Source organism: Ictalurus punctatus, chromosome 29 (genome assembly GCF_001660625.3).
Source record: "Ictalurus punctatus breed USDA103 chromosome 29, Coco_2.0, whole genome shotgun sequence".
In the NCBI taxonomy this organism is placed as follows: domain Eukaryota; kingdom Metazoa; phylum Chordata; class Actinopteri; order Siluriformes; family Ictaluridae; genus Ictalurus; species Ictalurus punctatus.
The window spans coordinates 6,177,457-6,197,115 of NC_030444.2; the positions used below are offsets into that span (position 1 = coordinate 6,177,457).

At 38.2% G+C, this 19,659-nt stretch overlaps 1 protein-coding gene across 9 annotated transcripts in view; it reads left to right on the forward strand.

Moving 5' to 3' along the window:
- Window positions 1-19,659, forward strand: part of LOC108260767 (collagen alpha-1(XIX) chain) — a 250,068-nt gene that overhangs the window by 118,501 nt on the left and 111,908 nt on the right. For all 9 annotated transcript variants that reach the window (XR_008393821.1, XM_053677725.1, XM_047152377.2 and 6 more), the window contains 8 exons: window positions 12,059-12,121; window positions 12,296-12,340; window positions 12,444-12,476; window positions 14,314-14,352; window positions 14,948-14,992; window positions 16,724-16,759; window positions 17,993-18,037; window positions 18,995-19,048. Coding sequence is in view for 8 of the 9 variants with exons in the window: in XM_053677725.1 (XP_053533700.1) it covers window positions 12,059-12,121; window positions 12,296-12,340; window positions 12,444-12,476; window positions 14,314-14,352; window positions 14,948-14,992; window positions 16,724-16,759; window positions 17,993-18,037; window positions 18,995-19,048 (360 nt within the window). In the remaining variant the exon portion in view is untranslated. The remainder of the gene's footprint in view (window positions 1-12,058; window positions 12,122-12,295; window positions 12,341-12,443; window positions 12,477-14,313; window positions 14,353-14,947; window positions 14,993-16,723; window positions 16,760-17,992; window positions 18,038-18,994; window positions 19,049-19,659) is intronic.

Genomic DNA, 19,659 nt, shown 5'->3' on the forward strand with positions numbered 1-19,659 from the left:
CAAATAAGGCTCTGTTGTCTATAATAGATGGTGACTCGTGACTGTAAGCTTCTTTTTTTTATCAAGGTTTCTTTATTAACATTTTTCAAATTAAACATAGAACACCAACCAAACAGACAGAACAACCCCCCCTTCGTGCCAGACACAGAACATACATATTACATATTATAAAGCCAGACCACCATAGAAGAGAGCAAAAGAAACAAAATGATCACATAACAATACCGTTAGCATCCACGTCTCTGACAAAGAACAGAAAAGGTTGCCAGATGTAAAATTTCCCAGTTTCCCCCCTGACAGTGTACCTAATCTTTTCCAACTTAAGATGAGACATGACTTCCCTGACCCAATGACCATACACTGGTGGAGCAGGATCCTTCCATCTAAACAATATTGATCTCCTGGCCAGGAGAGTGCAGAAGGACATCATGCTGGTCTCGCACCATTTAAAGGGAGTATTTCTCCGGGGTCACCCCAAACAACGCAATAAGAGGGGACGGCTGTACTACTCTTCCCAATATCTAGCTGGGGCCTGTCTGCATCGATCACATGTGGGATCTATGTCAGAATTAATCTTCGAGAGTCTAGCTTTGGACCAATGCAGACGGTGAACAATTTTAAATTGGACAACCGCATGTCTGAGACATTGGAGGAGGAGAAAATCCCCTGGATTACCTTGCACCAATCAGCATCAGAAATTGATTCGCCTAAGTCCGCCTCCCATTTATTCTTAAGGAGATCCAGGGACGACAAATCATGCATGCTGAGTAGGTCATAGATAACCCTTATTGTCTGCTTCCTGGCCAGTTTACAGTTAAAAATTGCATCTAATAGCGAATTGGAATTGGAAGGGCACAACGGGAAGGTGTCCGAATTTAAGGTCAGAAAGCTTCCAAGCTGCAAATATTTATAAAAATGTGATCTGGGAATGTCATATTTCTGCATGAGCTGCTCGAATGAGACAAAAATGCCCTCAAAATAGAGATCAGACAGTAAGGCAGCTCCCTTTCTAGACCAAGTAACGAAAGTCTTATCCAACAAAGATGGGAGAAACAGATGATTATTTGCAATTGGCCCCATGAGTGACAAGTCCTCAAGAGAGAAAGATCTTCTAAACTGATTCCAAATTTTGATTGAGTGTACAACAACAGGATTAGAGGTAAAGCTAGACAGAGGTTGTGCGAATGGTAATTTAGCACACAGTAGGGCTGCCGGGGAGGTGTCCCCTCTATAAGTGTCCATACAGGGGCTGCCACACTCTCCCCCATCCAGTACAACAATGATCTTATATTAGCTGCCCAGTAGTAGTACATGAAGTTTGGGAGTGCCATCCCTCCCTTCGCTCGAGGTCTCTGCAATATATGCCTTTTGATCCATAGTGGCTTTTTGTTCCAGATAAAGGCTGATATCTGATTGTTCAGTTTTGAAAAGAAGGATTTTGTACGAAACACTGGGAAACACTGAAAAACATAAAAATTTAGGCAGCACATTCATCTTTATAGTATTGATTCTGCCCCCCAGGGAGAGAGGCAGGGGATCCCACCGCTCAATATCTTGCTTCAGATTAGTTAACAGGGGCTGATAATTAGCAAGGTATAGGTCTTTATAACTATGCGTAACCCACACCCCAAGATACTTGAATTTCTTTAGACTAATTTTGAAAGGGAATGAGTCTAGGGGTACCTGGAGTGCCCCCTCCCCAACAGGCATCAGTTCATTTTTTTGAATATTGACCTTATAGCCCGATATTCTACCAAAAGCCTCGACTAGGACCATTAGTTCAGGGAGACTCTCAAGGGGCTGTGAAATGAACAATAGCATGTCGTCCGCGTACAAAGAAACTTTATGCTCTATCCCCGCACGCCGGATCCCCCTAATGTCAGCATTCTGTCTTAGCACCACAGCAAGTGGCTCCATTGCAATGGCAAATAGCAGAGGACATCCCTGTCTTGTACCCTGCTGGAGCTCGAAGTAGGTGGACAAATTATTATTAGTGCGAACAGCAGTCCTTGGAGACGTATATAGAATTTTGATCCATGATATGAACCTGGGACCAAACCCAAACCTCTCCATCGCGCTGAAAAGATAGCCTCACTCCACCCAGTCAAATGGCTTTTTGGTGTCAAGTGAAAGCACCACTTCTGGGGTGCCAGGTGGGGAGGCAAAAAGAGTATCGATTCCTAATAAAACCTGTTTTGTCCAGTGATATAATGGATGGAAGAACTCCCTCCAAGCGACGTTCCAGAGTTTTAGCAAGGATTTTAACATCGCTATTTAGTAAAGAAATTGGCCAGTAAGAGCTGCACTCAAGAGGGCTTTTGTCTTTCTTAAGGAGTAAGGAGATAACTGCTTCACGCATAGTAGATGGCAGAGCTCTCAAGGAGAACGACTCCTTGAAAACCGACAATAACAAAGGGGAGAGTTGCCTTGAAAACTTTTTATAGAAATCGTTTGGATAACCATCCGGTCCTGGGGACTTGCCGCTTTGCATAGAGCCATATGCAAATATCGAATATACATATCGGAGCTCTTTGCACCGATACTATCTCCCCAACCGAGAGGTCCTCCTCTAACCCTGCGGCTTCCCCTGGATCTAAGGACGGAACATGCAGGGTCTTAAAAAAGTCTTCCAATGCAGAAGGGTCTACAGATGGGCCGGAGCTGTATAGTGACATATAAAAAGCTTGAAAACTGGAGTTAATTTTATGATTATCTGTGCATTTTGAGCCCTGCTCATCATATATTTTAGAGATGGTCAGATTAGCAGTCCGCTGTCTTAGTTGGTGGGCGAGAATCCGTCCAGCCTTCTCCCCATGCTCATAAAACCCGTATTGTGATTTGGAGATAAGATACTCAGACTGTTTCGTCAACAAAAGGTCAAACTCTGTCTGCAGTGACAAACGCCTCTTCCTAAAATCTGCAGAAGGTAGTTGGCTATGTGCCCTATCCAGCTCAAGTATCTCTTCCGCCAGTTCTTTAAGTCGAGCCATGTTCAATCTCTTCTGATTAGCACAGTATGAGATGACCTGACCTCGTAAATATGCCTTCAGTGACTCCCAAATCGTCAAGGAAGACATTCCAGGTGTTTGATTAATATCCAAAAAAAAAAAATTTCAGATGCAATAAAACTAGTAAAAACATCATCCGACAGGAGCAGAGGATTGAGTCTCCAAGGGCGGTAATTGGATTGTGTATCTGGGATGCGCATTCTCATAGTCAAGGGGCATTGATCTGAAATAACTATGCGTCCATAATCACGTCTGTCTATGAGGGGAAGCATTCTTTTGTCCAAAAAGAAATAGTCTATACGGGAATATGTATTATGAACTGAGGAGAAAAAGGAGTAACTCCTGGAAGCAGGGTTGCGAAAACGCCATACGTCCACCACTCCGTACGACTCGAGGAAGAGCTGGATAGAACGCGTCGCCCCCGACAGGGATGAGGATCTAGGTGAGCTACGATCCAACACAGGGGAAAGTGTACAGTTCATGTCACCGCCGAGGATAAGGTAATACGATGACATATTCGGTAGGCGTGAAAAAAATTTTGTGAAGAACATTGAATCATCCAGTTTGGTGCGTAAACACTGGCCAAGATGACCGGAAAAGTATAAATTTGCCCAACGACAATAACATAGCGACCAGCGGGGTCAGCTTCCACACTTGTCATCGTAAATGGTGTATTTCTATCAATTAATATAGCTGCCCCCCTAGCCTTCGAATGGAAATTCGAATGAAATATCTGTCCTGACCACTCCCCTCCCAATCTAGCGTGGTCTGATGACCGTAGATGCGTCTCCTGAAGAAATGCAATATTTATATTAAGCCGTTTCAGATGTGTAAATACCTTCTTCCGCTTCAAAGGATGATTAAGTGCCTTAACATTCCAGCTCACGAAATTAACCATACTACCATCCGATCCTCTGGGAATACTGAAGTCAGTCATAATGAGAGAAGAAAAAAAAAAAAGGTTAGATATCTGAGCCCCATATTGAACCTAGAATGACAGCAGATGGGCCACAACACAGATGTCTGGCAAATTAAACACAATAAATGACAAAGTCTGGCACACCCTCCCCATAACCCCACCCCCACCCCACCCCCCACAGCACCTACAGGAACAGGGTGCTCACCATACCCACCCAAAACAAATCCACACATTCAGTGCTTGTGTGGGGGAACTCTATAGAGCCACAGCCCAAGCTCCCACCGAACCCCTGGTACAAAAAGGAAATTGAGAAAGTGCATCCTATCACAGTGTAGAAACATACACCCTATCATAGCGTATATAACAGAAAATAAGACAGCGGAGTTGTCCATCTTCCTTGTTACAATAGAAGTCTGATCAAACAGTTATCATCCAGTCAGAGTTCAGAGACGATGAATTAGCCGGGGCAACGTTACTCACTCAGTCCTCTACAGTAGTAATGATATTCTTCTTGAAGTAGCTCATCGCTTTGTTTGCATCTATGAACTCCTTTTCTTCTCTGTTGAACGTAATACGGAGACGGGCTGGAAACACAATGCCTTACCAAACCCCCTATCAGTTACGGAGCAACTTCCTGACCTCATTGAAGGCCGCCCTGGCCTTAGCAACACTCGCGGTATAATCCGGAAAGATAGCAATCGTCTCACCGTTACGCCGGAGCAGAGTTCAAGAGCGTGCTCGGCTCAGTACCTCAACGCAGTCCTGGTAGTAGTGGAGTTTGGCTATGATGGCGTGTGGTTTCCCATCCTTCCTCACAGGACCCAGGCTTCTATGAGAGCAGTCCACAAGCACATCCCTATCCGGCTGTAGTATTTCTCTCAGTAGCTCCAAGACCGATGTTGTGGAGCTAGATCCATTCGCTTCCGCCACCCCCAGAATTCTGATATTACATCTTCTCAGTCTCCCCTCCATGTCCTCACACTTGTTTCTGAGTCCACTCACCTCCACTGCCAGGTCCTTCACCGTAGTTTGTAAGACTGCCACTTCGTCCGACCAGGTCGTTAGCCCAGCTTCCACCTCTTTAATTGCGGCTTTCATCTGGTCGATTTCAGAGTGAATTGGGGCCGTATTGTTTCGTATTTCCACTTTCACTGCTTGCAACTCGCTCTAAAAAAAGTCGAAACCTTCAGCAAGTGCACTTTTAAGCTCAGTTTTTATCACCGCAGCAATGTCAGCCCTAAGTGAAAATAGGATATCCGTCTTCAATGATTCAGCGTCTAACTCCTGGCTGTTCGACGGGGGCGGGGGCTCCGAGACCGGAGAGGCAGCAGAACTCACGGCCGAGGCGGTACTGGGCCTAGATTTGGTTGACTCTGTGAATTTATACTTCCGCAAGTTTGCCGCCATCTTCACGCAAATTTACGCACAATCAAATTAAGAAAACGTGTTAGAAACAGGATTTGCTTTAAAAAACATAAGATCAATGGGAGCTCAAACGAAACCCGACCTACTCCATTTCCCGCTCGACAGCACGCCCCCCCCCAATCCTTGAGGAGTAAAGAAACAAACATACAAAAACATAAGAAAACAGCATAAAACCACATTTAAAGATAACCGTCAAATAACTAATTATTACGACATTTACTGAGCACTGGGTTATCTGAACTGACTCACAGAACCGCTTCACTCGAGGTCGATCCTTAGTGTAAAATAAAAGCATAATCATTCTACACATACACAACACATCATACATAGGCACAAATACTTATTATTTTATAACACATGTACGTACCGCTTGCCTTGTTCAGAAACTTAATATCGTCAACGATATCCAGATTAGACACAATGTCAGCATCACCTGTAGCGTTAGAGACCTGTTTAACCATTACAAACAGTCCCATGACACATAACACATAATAATGTATTACACATAATAATGTGTGATAATAATAAAACAACACTTACTGTTACGATAGACAGCCATCTACTCTTTGAAATATTCCTCAAAATAAAACAAAACGATTGGTCTAAATTACACAGCACAAACACTGGTACACAGCTGCGATCTTAGAAACTTCTGCGTGATTGACTCCATTTTTAAACAGAGCTTACATATTGGTGGGGGTTTCGTAAAGCCATTAACACCCCCAGACACTAACTCATTATCATAAACAAACTGATAGGATTACACCACATCCCTGGTCATAAAATAAGTGTGCCCCACAAACTGTTGGTCAGGAAAAAACACAAAAAGTTATAAATGAGATGCACATAGCCTACAGAACATGCTGGTAGACCCGATCTACAGAAGCTGTCTGCCTGTGAAACACGTGTGGATGCGGTCAGGTTTAGAGAGAGAGAGGTGATTCAGTTTTTAACATCATTAATGGGAGCGAAACAGGGGTAGGGAGAGAGAGAGAGTGCACACACACACACACACACACACAATGCGTCTCCTGACATAACACCCATAGACTCCTCTTAAGAGACTCTCACACACACAGCAAATTGCCAAGTATACGCACAGTTGCCTTTTGTCTCTGTCATTACAAAGCCTTGATACCATGTTTGCTTATCTGGTTTTGACTTTGTTTTCATTCCTGACCTTGTCTCTTTGCTTTGCCTAGCTTGGACTGTTTGCCTGATCGATTGACCCTTGCCTGTCTATGTGTATTGATTTCTGCCTGATCCTTTGGATTTGTTAATTTATTAAACTTCCATACCTGCACTTGTTTGCATCTGTGCCTCCATTACATGACAGCAAGGATGCCTCCCTTGCTATTTGTTCTAGCCATAGAACCCTTAGCTATAGATATATGAGAGCACAAAGATATTTCAGGTTAAACAGTATGTGAATATGAACATCAAATTTCCTTATATGGAGACAATATTATACTTTTCTTGGCTAATCTAAAGGACAGCATCCCCATTTATCAATTTTCCTTTGATATCCAAGTTGTTTGTGGGGAAGCAAGAGGTACATTGTCTATGGGAATGTCCAAAGATACAGTACTTTTGGAAGGAGGATGTTACATGAATAGCTTATGTAATCAGTACAGATTCCTTTTCAAGTGAAACATGTGTACTTGGAATTTATCCAGAGGATTATGTAGTTACTTTGCAGCAGTCATTGCTTATTGACTTTGGGCTTCTACAAGAAAGAAGTATAATTGCACTTCTCTGGAAAAAAATTGGAACCACCTTCCATAACAATGTGGACAAATGAAATGACAGCTACTGTAGTCTTGCTCTGGAGAAACTGACATGTCTTGTGAAATGCAAAGGAGGATATTTTTCACTTTTGTGGAATCTCTAAATAGACTTTTTGAAAGGACAAATTACACAGTGAATGGAGAAGATAGCCCACTTCATTACTTAGTTTTTATTTTCTTTATTTTCTTTCTTTATTATTTATTTGTTATATATTTTAAAAACTTTTTCTGTTGTAATTATGTTTGTTAGTGTCTTTGATATAAATTCAAAAAAATTTTTTTTAAAAACATTCAATCTAAAAAAAAAAAAAAACTAACTTCTTAATCTAACAAAATAGTTAATGTCACCATGCACTGCAGGCAACAATCAACACTAATAATATGATGTAATATTGTGTTATTGTCAAAGTGTTTGCCCTGTCGTTCCGAGATTGTGAGTTCAAATCCTGACTATGCCACAGCCACAAATCTCCCTGTGGCTCTCTCTGTGGCCAGGAGAACTCCTGCATGTGGATATGGGTGGAATGTGTCACAATGTCCCCTGATGTTGCATCAAAAAGATGCAGTCAGCTGGCTTCACATGCCTCAGAGAAAGCATGTGGCTCATGTGTAGGAGGTGTAGTCCACAATGCCAGTGACCTTACAGATACAGCAGTTGTTGAAAGAGTCATCAATGGTGGGTAGAGAGACTCCAATGATTTCAGGCGTTTTCACAATTCACTGTAGAATGTTGCGGTTTGAAACTGTGCTGTTCCCCATACCAAACAGTGAGACATAATTCCATTGTACATTCAGTATGTTCAGTGATGGGTCATAGCCATATGCTCATGCCAATAGTGATTCATTTTCTTAGTGCCATGAACTGGCAACTGGAAGTGAGGCTTATAAACCAAACTGTTTAATTATCTTCTTAAAGGGCTAATTAGATTCATACTAAATTTGGTCACATAAATCACAGGCCAAATCTGGTCCGCAGCCTTGTTTCATTTGGCCTGCGTGAAATTGGAAACAAATAATACAAAATGGGCCATAGTACACTGCTGTTCAACATTTTCACACTATACAGGGTTCACCGCAGACCCATAGCATTGCAATCTGTAGTTCAGCTACCATAAACCACTGTATATATGCGCACTCTGGTTTCTACCATGGCTGGCTTGACCACTGTCTGAAATGCGGATTAAACTCAACTCTTGTGTGATGCGCTTGATGAAAGTCACACTCGTGGTTTAAAATAATGCAGAAGCAGATCAGGTGTTTTGCTGCTAGTGGCATAATCAGAAATTAATTTAGGTGGGATGAGGAAATATACAAAATAAATAATTGTTTTCCTGATCTGTTCAATTAAATTAGTAAATTGTAATAGTAAATAATAATAGTAATAAAAGTTTCAGAAACATTTCATGGATTCATACACAATTATACACACAGCATATTTAATCACACATTCTCATACATACATCACATATACTAGCATCATCATTTCAGTTAAAATGACAGTGTTACACAGCCTTTCCTGTAAAAACATCTATTTTAATTTCAGAGCCTAGGTTATTGATGTTAGTTAACAGAATATGTTAAATATGAAATAAAGAAATAAAATAAAAAGTGCTCATGTGGCTTGGGCAGAATTTGACACCCTGATTTTGACAGTTAAGGCGATAAATTACAGTATCCACACAGTGCCCTCCACTAATATTGGCACCTTTGGTAAATATGAGCAAAGAAGGCTGTGAAAAAATTGTCTTTATTGTATGACCTTTTGTTTTTTTGTTAAAAAAAAAAAAATCACAAATATACTCTTATCTCATGGATATCAAACAATTGCAAACAAAACACAGGTTTATCCAAAAAAAATAATAAAATCTTTGTTAAATATAGGTGTGCAACAATTATTGGCACCCTTTAAGTCAATACTTTGTGCTTCCTCCAAATTTTGAGGTCCATGCTGGTGTTCACCCCACAGGTTTTCTATGGGTTTCAAGTCAGGGGACTAGGATGGCCATGGCAGGACCTTGATTTTGTTTTCTGTAATCATTATTGTGTTGATTTTGATGTATGATTTGGATCATTGTCCTGCTGGAAGATCCAACCATGGCCCTTTCTGGCAGAGGCAGTTAGGTTTTCATTTAATATCTGGTGATATTTGATAGAGTTCATGATGCCATGTCCAGGTCCTCTGGCAGAAAAACAGCCCCAAAACATTAAAGAGCCACCACCATATTTAACCGTGGGCATGAAGTACTTTTTCTATGTGTGTGCCAAAACCACCTCTGGTGTATTGCCAAAAAGCTCTATTTTGGTTTCATCTGACCATAGAACCCAATCCCATTTGAAGTTCTAGATGCTTGAGTTTGTTTTTGGATAAGCGACTTTTTTCTTGAAATCCTTGCAAACAACTTGTGGTGATGTAAGTGAGTTCAGATAGGGTTGCACAATTAATCGAATATCGATCTCGATTACGATTTTGACTGCCCACGATTAAATGAACATGATTGACTGCGATATTGACGTTTAAAGTTCGTCCTCCGCTCATAGAAAACTCCGCTGCAGATCAAATCAAGCGCCTCCTAAACTTACAGCCAATCACATAGAGCGGCGCGGGGATGACGGCATTTTGTCATGCCAAACCCGGAAACGGAATTAGCATTTTAGTGCTCGAGCAGCCAGTTTCGCCGCTAGCTCCAGTGCTTGCACGAGGGGAAATCATGACATTAACATGAAATGGCACTACAGAGGTTGTCGGGGACATTAAACCTCATCACACCGAACAGGAAAAAACTTTGCAGATAAACTCTGGGCTCTACAGTGTGACCATTTCACTCGCGTTTGCGACTGAACAGTACGTTGTGCGACTGAATAAATATTTATTCACACCGGTGGGAGTGACCTGTCCGGAGTTGTATAATACAATCGGAATAAAAACTACAGGAAGTCCAAAATGCATCTATAATTATAGATAAAAAAATAGATATTATAATAACTTCATAAAATATAAATAAAATGAGAAATTAAATAGTGTTTAATTAGTATGGGTTGCATTTAATATCAATTTGACATTAAGCTTAGTTTACTATTTCCTTAGAAAGCTATTAGCCTTTTTCCTAATATGGATCATGCTTGTGTTAGTCTACTTTTACTTAGGACTCTATTGTTTAAGATATTTAAAAATAAATATTTTATGCTTGTTTATTTATCAATTAACCAACAGTATTTCTCATTGCTATTATTTTAATTCAATTAACAGTGACCATGAGCAGAGAGCTTACATTTAACTGTTTATGATAGACCTCCTGATTAAAGCTTAAACAAAAAAAAAAAAATTGGTATCTGGATCAGTTTCAGTCGCAAAAATCCTGATCGGTGCATCCCTAATGAACACCATTAAACTAAAACGCTTTGCATCTGACGGGTAAATGAACTCAGCCAATAACATCCTATATGAGACTATTCAGATATATACACAATATGCACAGAGCGGTTCGAGAACTGACTCCAGCCCAGAACCATGACAGTGGAAAATGTCTAATAGTGTAGCTTTAAACATATTTAAGAGGAGCAGACTTCAAAGACTGAACATTGATGTTTATTGTATTTGTTTACAAGGTAAACAGGTTAGCAGTTGTTTTTTGCACACAGTCTGTAAAATTAACTGAAAATATTACATTTAGTTTATCAGAAGGTAAATTAATTTGTCATGGATCAAGCTATGTTCCTAAATTCTGTCATAATTGACCAGCTCAAGTTTTCTCATGCCTACTTGTGTGTTATATTGTGGCACATTAATGTTACCGTCTCTAAAAACAATAATAATAATAAAATAAAATAAAAACTTCAACTGTGCTCCTAAATTTTTGTAATTAGGTTCAGAAGTGCTCCTAAAAGAAACTGTCTTGCGTCTCTCCTCCTGTAAACACTCTTATTGCCTTTTCTGCATTCACCTGAATTGTTTTCATTTGGTTGCATATTGTAATATTTGATCACATATTTTCATTTGGTTGACGGCATTTTTATTTCTACTTATCCTATATTTTGGGTACAATTTTATTTCTGCTTCTATGAGCTGATGCACTTTAAGGATTAGTCTAATTTGGTGCAAAGATTTGTACATTAGCAGGAAACATGGAGGTGAAATCAGCGATCTGTTTATTTAAATGTGAAAGTGCAATAAAAATATGTTGTCCCTAAAATCAATGAATAATCGTGATAAATAATTGAGATCTCAATATTGATCAAAATAATTGGGATTATAATTTTGGCCATAATCGTGCAGCCCTAAATTCAGATTGTAGTTTTGGAGATATTTTCAAAAGAGTTTTTTGTGTTTGCAATTGTTTGATATCCATGAGAGCAGAGAATTTTTGTGATTTTTTTTTTTAACAAAGGATAAAAAGGTTAAACAAAAAAGTTTTTTTGTTAAACAAGGTTAAACAATAACAATTTTTCACAGCCTTCTTTGCTCATATTTATCCTGAGTGCCAATATTAGTAGAGGGCACTATATATGTAGGGACTGCTGGAAAAGCATTCCAGATTGCCAGATGTGTAAAAAGCTGTTTTCAAGACTGCTATTCCTATTGTTTCTCCTTATTATTATTCTAAAATGTGGAAAATAGAAAATAACAGGAAAAATACCAAAAGTAAATGTCTTAAAAGTACTTTATACCACTACTGTATGTATCGTGAAATACCAAAAAATCTACAGGCCATGTAGAAAGACATAAAATTCACAATTTTGGTGAAGCCAGTTTGGTTCACTCATATATGTTTTATAAACCATGTGGTTAAGGTTTTTGACAGTGGAAGATCATTCAATGGTTATATCTTCAGTTGGGCATTAGTTGTACATTGAATGGGTGTATGGTTACAGGTAAGGTATTTGACACCATTCAATTTGTGTTTGTTTTTTTCTCTCTCCAGGGGGAGAAAGGAGATCCAGGTGTGATGGGAGAAATAGGACAGAAGGGAGAGAAAGGAGATTCAGTATGTGATGCACACACTCGCTCGTTCTCTCTTGTTCTTTCACACACACACACACACACACACACACACACACACACACACACACACACACACACAAACACACACACATACAAACACACAAATTATTCATTTTTTTTCAATCTGGTATAAAACAGGAACTGCTTCCCCTCACAGGGTCAACCAGGTCAAGAGGGTGCCCTTGGCATTAAAGGACAGAAGGTACTGTGTGTGCGTTTGTGCAAGGGGGAATATGGCAATTGTGTTAAAACAGGTTTATTGTCTTTTCATCTAATTCACTGTGTTCTTTTCATTACTTCATTAGGGTGAAGTTGGCCCCAGAGGACCCCCAGGCCCAGTAAGTATTTAGTAGATCCACACACACACACATACACACACACACACACGCACACAATAAAGAAAGGCAATCATGTAAACATGCACATTGTAATTATGTGCTCATAAAATGGCTCGAGGGCCATGATTGAGTTCCATATTTGTACGGAATACCTTTTGAAACAAGCAGTCAGGGAGGAAGTGTATACATAGACTGATATCTACAACAGTTAATAGCAGTTGGAGCGTAACAGACTCACCATTGGATTAGCAAACACGCTAAATGTAGCCGGGAGTTTAAGGCAGGAGTAAAGAGGATTTCTCACCGCAATATTAACTATTGCAACCTTGTCACTGTCACAGTGATTCAGTAAGGCATATTTTTCCTGTGGGGACTGAGGAAAGCTGTTTAACAAAAGGCAATGAAATAAAGCTGTATGAAGAAACAGTAAGTTACATACAGTATCTAACTATGGTTCTATGATTAGCTCATAACTACTGGTGTTTTCCATTTTCCCATCTGCTTGTTCCCTAACACTAGTGACTATGACCTCATATGTGTAGCCCTTAAAATACTGATACTGACTCTTGTTTAGGGTAAAATTCCCTTAAATACTGATGTTGATCCTGTTGTTGATGAGAATCACTCAGTCTATTAGTACTGTACACAATTAATGAAGGGAATCACTCAGTCTATTAGTACTGTACCCAATTAAGAATGAGAATCATTCGATCTAACACTGTACACTATTGAGAATGAAAATTGCTCAAGGTACTGGTACTGCCTTCTAGACAAGCCTTCCAATACAGTAAAGTTGATCATTTTCTCATCTCCACATTGTTTCCTTATTCTAGTGAGACCTAAAGTCACATTAGTTGCCTGCTTCAGTCTTTGCTCCACTCCTGCAGTGTAGGGGGAGGTTGCTAAATAGGCAGTTGTTCTTCTATCGCATTTGGCATTATCCTGCAAATAGTGCAATGATCACGTCCATCATCCAACTCAGTTGGGTTTTTTGCAGAACAAACTACTCAATGAAATACAGAAAATCATTGATACACACATACACACAAACAAACACACACACACAAACCATATTTTCCCGGTATTGTTACTTGTTTGACATTAACGATGTATTAAAATAAAATTTCTGTACTGCCGTTATGCTTTTCCTCTCCTGTTTCTAATAGTAAATGTTTATTTGACAGCCTTCTATGAATAATAATATAAATTGTTGGATAAATTGTTGGTGCAGCTCTATCTAGAACATATTTAATATTAAGAATAATATGCCACATGCAAAAGGCAGAGAGTCTTTGGCAGGTGCTGTTAGTCTAGTTTATATAGATACTACTCATCTTACAAATTCAAGACATGTAAAATGGCAAAGGTTTGTCATAAGCTAGCTTATTATTTATTGCTGAATGATTTCAGCCAGTATAGTCCTGCAGAATTGGCACAATTAATATATAGTTTTGGAATATTACCAAATAAAGGCCCGGTAATATGAATACAATACCAATTACTGATAATAGTTTTGTATTAATAATCTCTAAGGTGGATGGAAATTGCTTCTTTTCTTAAAGTTGTAATAAGGTTGCTAACTTTATCTTGGTGAGTGATAGCTATATTACTCTCATAATTCATTTTAGGATATCTTGTTGATATCCTAAAGCAATGTAGACTAACCTAGTAAACAACTGTTTCTAAACAACATGTCGGTTCCTCACTACCTTTCATCAAGTCATAAAATATGTCAATAGTCAACATGAACTGAATGTCAAATTGTAATAGGACTAGGAACAGGTTGATATTCTACAGATGGTCTAGTCTGTGCTGTCTGGTCTGTGCTGCCTTGCAGGTGATGACAGCGCATGGGCTCAGACACCTCTCTGTACCAGTAGGTTTGCTCTTTACTAGAATGTTAATTCTACAAAAATTGTTATATACTTCATAATCCATAACACATCTTTAAGGAAGGGGTCAGCATTTTTTTATTGACTTGACAGGATTGAGTAGGCATAGAGAGACTGAGTTGATGAGTTATTACTTGCCACTAAAGATTAAATAAGTCAGTATGTTGCAACTATTTCCTGTCTGATTACCTCTGCTTTCCACAACAAGTAATGGGAGAAACAAATTACAAAAATGTCGATGAAAATTGATTAACCTTTCCCTTTAAAATTTTATATATCTTGTCTTGTTTTATTTTGGATAATGTAACTAGAAGCAATGTAACTATAAAGGTAGTTTTACTTAAGTTAGAAAATAGCATACATGTATATTCAAAATAAATTATCAACAGAAAAAAATAGAATTGTTGTGAAAGGTATTTCCTCCTACTTACATTGTTTTGAGATGTATTCACTCAACCTTGATGTATTTCTTAAACAATTTAATGGAAAAAACAGGATAAAAATTTGGAGGGGACTTTTCACAACAATGAATATTGATAAAGCCTGAGCACTAACCATCTTTTCATTTTATCACATTAGAGTGAAGCAGGGGAGAAGGGTGAAAAGGGGGAAAAGGGAGACCTGGTGAGTGTCCATAGCAGATAGTTTGCTTTTAGTAACAGACTAAGCAATTGCAATAATTATATTTCTCTCAAAAGTGTACAAAGCACTTCTACAGTGGTGTGTGAGAGTTTGTGAACCCTTTAGAATGTTGTATATATTTGCATAAATATGACCTAAAACAACATCAGATTTTGACACAAGTCCTACAAGTTATTGAGGAAAATGATCCAATATTGCATATCTGTGAGTGGCAAAAGTATGTGAATCTTTGCTTTCAGTAAGTGTGACCCCCTTATGCAGCAATAACTGCAAGTAAACATTTCAAGTAACTGTTGATATATCCTGCACATCATCTTGGAGGAATTTTAGCCCACTAATCAATACAGAACAGCTTCAACTCTGGGATGTTTGTGGATTTCCTAAATGAACTCCTTGCTTCAGGTCCTTCCACAACATTCTATTCTATTAATTTTATTTTTTTCTTGTGTGCTTGTGTGCTTAGGTTTGTTGCATGACACACTTTCTCATGAGAATCAGTGAATGAGTATGATGTCCTGACATTTTCCTTTATAATTTGCTGGTATAATTCAGAATTCATTGTTCCACCAATGATGGCAAGTCATCAAAACAGGTCCAAACCATGGTACTACCACCACCAGGTTTCACAGATGGGATAAGGTTCTTATGCTGGAATGTACTGTAATGGTTTCCTTTCTTCAAACATAATGCTTCTCATTTAAACCAAAAAGTTCTATTTTGGTTTGATCTGTCCACAAAACGTTTTCCAATACCCTTCTGGCTTGTCCATGTGATCTTTAGCAAATGAAGACAGACAGCAATATTCTTTTCAGAGAGCAGTGACTTTCTCCTTGCAACCCTGCCATGCACACCATTGTTGTTTAGTGTTCTCCTGATGGTGGACTCATGAACATTAACATTAGTCAATGTGAGAGGCCTTTAGTTATTTAGAAGTTGGGTTACTTTGTAATCTCACAGACTATTACATGTCTTGCTTTTGGAGTGATCTTTGTTGTTTGACCACTCCTTTTGAGGGTAAGAATGGTCTTGAATATCCCCCATTTGTACACAATCTGTCTGACTGTGAATTAGTGGAGTCCAGACTCTTTAGAGATGGTTTTCTTACCTTTACCAGCATGATGAGCATCAACACCTCTTTTTCTGAGGTCCTCAGAAATCTCCTTTGTTCATGCCATGATACACGTCCACAAACATGTGTTGTGAAGATCAGACTTTGATAGATCCCTGTTCTTTAAATAAAACATGGTGATCACTCACAGCTGACTGTCATTCCACTGCCATTCTGTCACTGTCATTCCAAACAAGTGACTCTAATTTCACCTTCAGATCAATTTCTAATCCTACAGGCTCACATACTTTTGCCACTCACAGATATGTAATATTGGATAATAAGTATTATATTTGTTTGTTGATTTAGGTCATATTTATGCAGAAATATAAAAAAAAAAATTGTACACAAACTTTCAAGCACCACTGTATATGAGAAAAGAAAGCCTTTACTTGATTTCAGCACTTTGAATAGATTCAGTATAATCTTAGTCAGTTGCTGGTTTCAAGAAATGGAAACAAAAGTGAAAGTTCTGAAAGATTCAGTTAAAATACACAAAGACACAACAAAAAACAGCTTCAGCACTAAAATGTAATTGTGTTGTTCTGAAGGACTTAAAGTATCACTATAAATTTGCTTACAGATGTTATCTTATTTTTTACCAGGGTGAAAAAGGCATTCCAGGGCTGCCAGGTGTCAAGGTAAAGCATAAAATAACATAACGTAAACCAACATGATCTGTTTTTGTGGCCTATGGGTATTTGGACAGTAACACAATTTTCATTATTTTGCCTCTGTACACCACCACAATGGATTTGAAATGAAGCAATCAGGATGTGATAGAAGTGTAGATTTTTAGGATACATGGCATCATGGACCCTATCAAATATCAACAGATATTAAATGAAAACCTGACTGCCTCTTCCAGAAAGCTTAAAATTGGCCATGGTTGTATCTTCCAGCAAGTCAGTGATTCAAGACATACATCAAAATCAACACAAAAATGGTTTACTGACCACAAAATCAAGGTCCTGCCATTGCCATCCCAGTCCCCTGACTTGAAACCCATAGAAAACCTGTGGGGTGAATTAAAGAGGAGAGTCCACCTGTGTGTACCTCGAAATTTGAAGGATCCCTTTCCATGTATTCTCCAACATCATCAGGCATTATAGGAGAAGACTCAGAGCTGTTATCCTGGCAAAGGGAGGTAAAAAGGACGACTAAAAGGGTGCCAATATTAATGGATATTATTAATGGATACTTATATATATATATATATAAGTATCCAGGAACTATAAGGAAGGAAGTATAAGTTTTAGGAACCCTATCTATTTTTTTTTTTTTTTTTTTTGCACAAACCTTGTTATTTTTCAGAATTAAATGTTACAGGAAAATGTATGTCATTAAAGAAAGCAGCATATTATGTAAGGTACCACTTTTCAGACAAAAGAACACAATGAAGGCTGCTAAGTTTTGCTGCAAAAATAAGAAGCAACTGCAACATTCTCCAGAAGAACTGTGGCTGGTTCTGCAAGATGCTCAGTAAAACTTACCAGCTAATTTCCTTATAAAATATATAGTGTATATATATATATATATATATATATATATATATATATATATATATATATATATATATATATATATATATATATATATATATTATTTTTTTCATTTTTTGTCACAAAAAATATTCCCTATGTTTCATTTACTACTTATTATTTCTCTTTACGGTATTTTTTTTTAAAATGTAGAAACATTTAATTTCATTATTTTGAAGGGTCTACAGCATTTCTTTGCATGTACCTAAAACTTTTGCACAGTACTGTATATAAAATGTGTGTGTGTGTGTGTGTGTGTGTGTGTGTGTGTGTGTGTGTGTGTGTGTGTGTGTGTGTTAAATCTCATCAATCTGCTCTTTTTGCTTTTTAAAGGGAAATAATGGGTTGCCAGGACAAATTGGAAAGCCAGGTCCACAGGTAAGTATTAATATATGTCTCGGTGTGTTTTGACATACATTAATTTTGCAAGCAAAATAAGACAGGAAACAATGCAAACATGTAAACAAACAGATGAAGGTAAACAGCCGTGTTCAAAGGCTCAACAGACTTTCGGGATTATATACACCACAAATTGCATATTATAGAGCTGCATCGGAAGGGGACAGTGATAATACAATTAATTTCCACATGTATCAGCAGGAATGGGGAAATGTAGAAATTGGGATGAGCATTATTGTATTTTCATGGGGATTGTAATAAAATAAGTCTTAACACTTTACATTGTCAGTCCCTCCAGGATTTCATGATTTTGCGTTAATTTCTGCGATCACAAAATCATGAAATCCTGGAGGGACTGACAGTGTAAAGCATTAAGACTTATTTTATTACAATTTCCTAAAGCAAACTGCAATAGTTAGAAAAGCTTGCAATTTTTCAAAATTACTGCAGATTTTCCACAGATTTGGGTCAAGACGTGTCATGTGACATCACAATGCACATTCAGCCAAAGCCCTGTTTGATTCATGTGCCTTGTACATAAGTACAGCTACTGTAAAAGGTCTCATTTATCAACAGACATCACTGCAAAAGACTGTACAAAACAATTTTGTTAAATTTCACCAATTCAAGTAGTTTTCTGCAAAAAAAAAAAAAGCATGAAAAACTCTACAAGTTGCATAGCAAATTTTGAAAAAGCGCACAGCAAAATCAGTCAGCATTTTCATAGTCAGTAGGTCTGCAACAGCACAGCTCAGATATTATTCCCCCCTCACCCCACCAACATTCTTCTTATAACAACACGGTCTGTCATATGTTATTGCATGCATGTTTATCTACATAACCCAATATCTGAAGTTGGTTTTTCATCTGCAGATGTAGCAATTGCCATAATAACTTCTACATGCCTAATTCCTTTTAAAACTGATCTACCCATAGGGCAAAGAAGGACTGCCTGGTCCTGCTGGATTTCAAGGTCTTTCGGGAGATAAGGCAAGTGAAAACACTGCTATCTTTTCTTCATATTGACAAACTTCCTTGAAATAGAAAACACAAATCAAGAATACAAAGAGTGATGTACACACATTTTTAAATAAAATGGAATAAAAAAAAGTTTTATTTTGTTTGGTTACATTCTCACATATTCTTCTGATGTGAGAATTCAAGACATTAGTGAGCAAGATCTGTATGGTCAACATACAGTCAGGTCCATAAGTATTTGGACAGTGGCACAATTTTTGTACTTTTGCCTCTGTACACCACCACAGTGAATTTGAAATGAAGCAATCAAGATGTCATTGAAGTATAGACTTTCAGCTTTAATAAAAAAAATTGCATATTGAATTACAGCCATTTTTACATAGTCATAAATATGTACATAATCATAAATATCAGAATTATTTTTAATACTTGGATACAAATCCTTTGCAGTCAGTGACTGCCTGAAGTCTGGAAGCCATGGACATCATCAAATGCTGAGTTTCCTCTCTTGAGTTGCTCAGGTGAGGTCAGGTGACTGACTCGGCCAGATAAGAACATTCATTTCTAATCTCTTGGGTTACTTTTGCGGTATGTTTTGGGTTATTATCCATCAGTACTGTTAA